The sequence below is a fragment of the Gouania willdenowi genome, chromosome 9 (genome assembly GCF_900634775.1).
Source record: "Gouania willdenowi chromosome 9, fGouWil2.1, whole genome shotgun sequence".
NCBI lineage: Eukaryota > Metazoa > Chordata > Actinopteri > Blenniiformes > Gobiesocidae > Gouania > Gouania willdenowi.
In genome coordinates, this window is record NC_041052.1 from 30,936,339 (window position 1) to 30,942,312 (window position 5,974).

The 5,974-nt window shown below is 40.3% G+C and overlaps 1 protein-coding gene across 1 annotated transcript; it reads right to left on the bottom strand.

Annotated features, from left to right (window-relative positions):
- Positions 1-512: 512 nt before the first annotated feature.
- Positions 513-5,610, bottom strand: LOC114470406 (golgin subfamily A member 6-like protein 6). The gene is made up of 2 exons (XM_028458593.1): positions 5,452-5,610; positions 513-2,542 (listed from the first exon to the last, which is right to left on the bottom strand). Exons 1-2 carry the CDS (start codon positions 5,585-5,587, stop codon positions 993-995), a joined length of 1,686 nt encoding a protein of 561 aa, XP_028314394.1. The 5' UTR covers positions 5,588-5,610; the 3' UTR covers positions 513-992.
- Between the last annotated feature and the right edge of the window lie 364 nt (positions 5,611-5,974).

Here is a 5,974-nt window from a genome sequence, read left to right on the forward strand (position 1 = left end):
GTTCTCCTGTTTTTGCCTCAGAACATTTGACCTTCCTTGTTCCCCCAGGGATTCTGTCTCTACCCTGGTTTTTGATTCTGCTTGTTTTAATAAACTTTGTATTATTTTGCAAGTCAGCTTCAATAAAGACTTTTTTCTACACAACACCTCTTTTTTACATCCACATCATCACCTGGGGAGACACGACAATAGTGTTTGTGGTTTGTTTGTTTTTTGTTCTTTGCACCATCCACCAAGCTAAATTCCTTGTGATGTTTTTAAACTGTACTTGGCAAATAAAACTGATTCTGAATCAAAAGGTTTCTTCCATTGCTGCTTCCGCAACTGGCTTCATCTTGTGGCTGCTGTGAGACTTGATCTCAGACCAACTCTTCTGACAGGAAACAATCAGTTGGGATGTGTTTCTCTCATATCCTGATCAGAGTAATCCTTTGTAATTATGGCTTTTAGTTTGCCGTGCCTGGATTAAACCATCTGACCAAATAGTGCTTCATTTTTTTGGGGGGGGAGAAATTTACATTGATCTCCTGAAATGTTTCATTTGTCAACTGCCAGTCCTCTTCAGAGTCGTCTGCTGATCCCTTTGATGTGATCCCTTCGTTGACTTCCGCATAGTAATTCCTGCAAGTTTATTATGCCTTCTTTTTGAAGAAGTCAAGGAGATCAAAATACATTTCCTGAAAAAAATATCTGAATAAATGAAACCTTAACATATTATTCAAAAAGAAGACAAATTTAACTTGCTCCAGACCAGAGACCAGTTCAACATGTTTAGCTAGCTTAGCATATAGCCATTAGGTCCAGATGTTTGGGTTGGCTTAGTAAAGGGCGGGGCTAAGGCATCAGGTCTACCTAATGTTTTTATTTTTTTGTTATGCCAAGGAAATAAATGAATAAATTGGCCCTCATCATTTGGTGAGTTCTTGGACTGATGATTAGTGTATGTTCTCTTCTCTCTATGTAAGTTTCCACCTGGTGATGCAGTTCATCTTTCACATTATGGGACACCAGCTTTTTTCTTTCTTCAGCATCATTTTGATCTCATCAGTGATCTCCGTCTCATGTTTCCTCTGCAGCTTTTCTTTCAATTCTTGATCTGTCTCAGCTTCAAACTCCTTTTTTTGCCTTTTGAGTAAATCATAGAATTTCTGAATGTTTTCTTTATCCTTGAAGACACACTGCAGTACACTTTGGATTTCGTTGTCGTGTTTTTCTTCCATCCACTTCAAATCCTTGCTGTACTTCTTCTTGAATTTGTTAGATTTCTCAGCCTCTTCCCGAGCTTTCTCTTCGTACGATTCCGTCATCTGCTGCATAGATTTCAAGTGATTCTCCTCCAACTTCTTCCTCTCATTTTCCTCCTCCTGTCTACGTTGTTGTTCCTTTTCCTCGGCTTCTCTTTCTAGTTTTTCCTTCTCCAGTTTGTATTCTTCCTTCAGTTTCTGGATCTCGTTAAGCTTTTCCTGCTCTCTCTGCTGGTTGTCCTTGAACCTTTCTGCTCGTTCTCTCTCACAGGTGGCCTGAGCTTTCTTCCTGTCCGCTCTTGCCTTCTCCAGTTCCTTCTCCACGGACTCCTTCATACTGACATCTTGTTTAATTTTTGCCTTTAGGTTTTCTATTTTTTTTTCCCACATTAGTCGTTCCTTCTCCTCTTGTGCGATCCTCTTCTCTTCCTCTTCCTTGACCATTTTTTGTTGCTCAAGTTTTATCTTCTCCAGCTGAATGATGATGTCTTCCTTCTCCTTCAGCTGTTTCTGCCTCAGGTTTCTCTCCTGGTCGATTTCTGCTCTCTGTTCTTCGATCCTTTTAGTCATCTCCTGGATTACGGCCTTGTGCTTCCTCTCCAGCTCCTGCCTCTCCCTCTCCATCTCCTCCTCCTTCTCCTTCAGGATCCTCTCTGCCTCTTTCTGAATGGCTGCTTCAGCCTCTTGCAGCATCTCATTAGTGAAGCACTTTCCTCCATTCGCTCTCACCATGACGTCTATCATCTTAATTAGCTCGCTGACCTGAGCACGGTTCTTCTCCTTGTTGTTGAGGACATGGTATCTTTCTCCACAGTCTGAGATCAGCTTTTTGAAGGATTCGTCACTCTCCTCAATGTACTCATTGATGGACTGCTGCTCGTCCAGAGTGTCTCCTTTGGTGATGAGAACAATGGTAAACTTGTCAGCATTCTTCCCAAATCCTTTCTTGAGAAGTTTCAGGGTCTCCTCGTCCTCCGGTGTGAATCTTCCAATAGGTATCACCAGAAGGAAGACGTGCGGGCCGGGAGCCAACATGCTGATGCACTTCACCAGCTCTTCCCAAACCTGCTCGTTGGAAAGACTTTTGTCAAACAGACCAGGTGTGTCCACCACGAAGACTGGACGTCCATCTACCTGACCCTTAACCTTCTGACAGCACTTGGTCACTGATTTGTTGGAAGCCTTGGTAAAAAAAGGTTGTCCTCCCAGGATAGTGTTTCCTGACGAGCTTTTTCCATTCCCTGTCTTCCCAAACAAGACAATCCGAAGGCAGTGGGGACTCTCCATTTTTTCTACACCTGTGAAATTACCGGACACAAAGTTATTTACTAAGTCAGTTATATTGTGTTATTATTATTATTAGTATCCTTTTTTGCTAAAATTCAAACAAAACATCAATCAGACAATGTGTAATTATTCACCTATTGCATAACATGTATTAAAAGATGGCAAACATCCATTATTGAGTGAAATGTCTGATGAAATGACCAAAGGTACACCTAATATTAGATAATCTGGTCCAATAATTGCAAAAAGTGCTCTACCTGGGGGGTATTTCATCAAAGTGTTCTCAGTAGAGCCAGGCTTAATGGTTTAAACCTGGTTCAGCAAAGCCGTCCGTGACCATGCTGGCTTTTACAATTTCATCAAACTCTTCTCAGCTTCAATCTCACCAGCTGAGCCGAACCAGCTGACAGTGTTTAGCTTAAGTGAACGTCCTCATAAGACCCACGAGATCAATCACAGATTTAATGATTAGAGAGTGAAGGCGCATGCACTGCAGCTTTTACAATGAATGAGAAACCAATAGGAACTAATGCTGAGACCAACAGTACGTGACGTCATCTGTTACTGAGCAGTGAAAATAAATGACAAACAGGTAAAAAAAAAAAAAAAAGAACCAGCTGTGGTTTGAACATTTTAAAAGTAATAAAGGGTTAAAGAAGGTGTTATTTAGTCAATTTATCATAGCAAAGAACTAAAACATGTTGTGATCACACAATGATCGTGTGCTTTTGATAAGTTTTTTAACACCTGTCAGCGTTGAAAAGCAAGAGTGTATCTTTGTCATTGGAAGCCTTAGTGATCTGCCCTGTGACTGTCCCTCTCAGTATATCCACAGCTTTCTCAGTATTAATCTCTGATCAATGAATGAACACATTTATACCGTGCGGTAAACAGATCGCCAATGGATACGCACGTGTCCTTATATATTATTACTAACGGTTTAAACACATGGAGACTGTGATATCTCATTAAAAATATGGTACACTTTAAACATGTAGACTATGATTATGTTGTAATTTTTATGGATTTAAAATCATATTAAAACATTTACCATGATATTCTGTTTCATTTCCTTTTAAAATACCGTATTAAAGCGGTATTTAAAAAAAAAAAAAACAGTTTTAAAGAAGTCTTTTTGAGTATTTTTTTCTTTTGTAGATCTTTACTGAGCGTTTTAAATCACCACTAAATGACTTCTTTAATAATGATAACGTGGTTTCATGAGAGAGCACCTGCAGCTTAAGCCAAGCTAAGCTAACCAAACATGTGGGACTGGTTGCTACGTGATAAGCACATGTGGGACTGGTTGTTATGTGCTAATCTAACCAAACATGTGGGACTGGTATGGAGTTATTTATCAGTCTCAGAAGAAGCACATTTATCGTCTGCAATACGATCATATTGATCACGAACAGAAACATTTAGTGCGAGCTCGACTGTTTGAGAAGTAATGGAACATTGACATTGGTTCATTATTATATACATACATACTCACTGCCTGAGTCTACAGCACATTTACAATGGTGAATTGTCATCAGTTCATGTTTTTTCTTCAGGCTTCCTGTGCTGTTTGGGATGTTAGCTGGTATAATTAGAAAGTCTCAGGGCCAAATGCACAGCCAGCTAATAACAAATGTATTGAAAATAAAAATCTGTGACTAGAAATATTTACTGTGAGCAGTACTTAATGTAAATGATGACTCATGAAAACAAGGTCATCTGGACACCCATCTGCTGTGAGCCTGGTGTCATTTACTGAGTTTGTAACCGTACTGAGATTGTAAGACAATCTGAGCACGCGGCAGTTATGTACTGCCATTGTACCCGTGCTGGAATTGCCATGCGCAAACTGTCATACTGAGATTGCAATGATATCTTAGTTGTAATTCACATTAATACTGTGTATTAAGAAGTGTAATAATTTTAAATATTTCAGCAAGTTATTTGTCAGTGAACATTAACTCTGAAATTGATTGAACAATCTCAGCACAGCGGAAGTAGCAAAAAGCACTCCAGAAGTAGCAAAAATTAATTTACCGGTAGTGTGCATGCACATATACAATCTCGATGCAATGCTAGTACGCCACACCGGCCTGTTCAGCTAACGGGCTTTCAGAGAAAAGAGATGATTATCTTTCATTAAAGAGTTACTAAACCCCAAACCCAGTTTTTCTGCAGAATACATATGTATTTGGGTATTAAGTAGTCCTGTTTATTAATCCTAGTCCCACTCTTTACATTTGAGTAAAAGTATTAAAATTTTGTGTATGTAGTTGTAAAATGTCAGAGTGACTGCCCTTTCAGGGTTGAACGCCGGCCATTACAATTGAATTTTGGCTGAGACGGATTATCATGACCATCGAGCGTCACCTACTTTCACTGTTGGCCCCGCTTCTTCTATAGCTGAGAAGAGGGAGGAGGGTTTCCTCCTATCACAGCCCGAAGTGAGCATTTATTCACAGTTCTAATGCAGAACTCCACTGTTCCATGTGAAGCAGCCCACTGCAGCGGTGATGTTTTTGACTCTGCTTCTATAAAGAGCAGATTCTGTGCTAACCAGAGGGTTCATCAAGCTATGTGTGTATGTACAGACACATGTGTATTCCCGTCTGTCTCTGTGTGCGCGGACGTGTGTGTACGTCTTATTGCTATGTATGTGAGGTGGTGGAAAAGTAGACTGTTTGCCACTGATTAGTGTCTGTAAGGCTGAGAATGAGCTTCACGTCATGATTGTGCGTGCATGTGATAGTAGTGACACATTTCAGCTGTGAACTCAATGTGCAGAGATGACCGGCAGCCTGACTAGGTGTGTCTTACTGCTACAGAAGTCACGCCCCTAATAATCAAGGCATTTGTGTAAAATTTGTCCTGAATAACAACCTGAATCTACATACTTCAATGTATCTACTTAAATTCTCACCTGGGAGGTGTGACTGAAATTTTTCTTGTAGCTCTTTGATCAAGTTCTCCTGTTGTAAGATCCTGTCAACTTGGACGAGAGCAAACTTCTCTGTGTTGTAAGCAGAAGATCTTAAAGATCTCAGTTCAACCATCATATCCACCAGTTCAGGGATCTGGTTTCTGTCTTTCAGGTTAAACACATCAAATCTTCCTCCACAGTTCTCACAGAGCTTCAGGATTTCTTGGTCAGTTTTCAGAATGTTGAAAAGATCTGGAGATATCTGCTCAGACTCCACGGAGAACACAATCAGTGTGAGTTTAAATAATTCAGGGCCAAAGATCTTCTGCAGCATGTCAATCCCTTGTTTGTCTTCATCAGTCAGATGACCTGCAGGTAAGACTAGGATGAAGGCATGGACACCCTGAGGCTCACATTGAGAAAAATACTGGTATGACTTCTTCATTACAATCTTCTGAGATTCTTTAAACAGAGCTGTCAGCCGAAAAACAATTTGTGGCCGTTGAGGGAAAGATTGGACGAA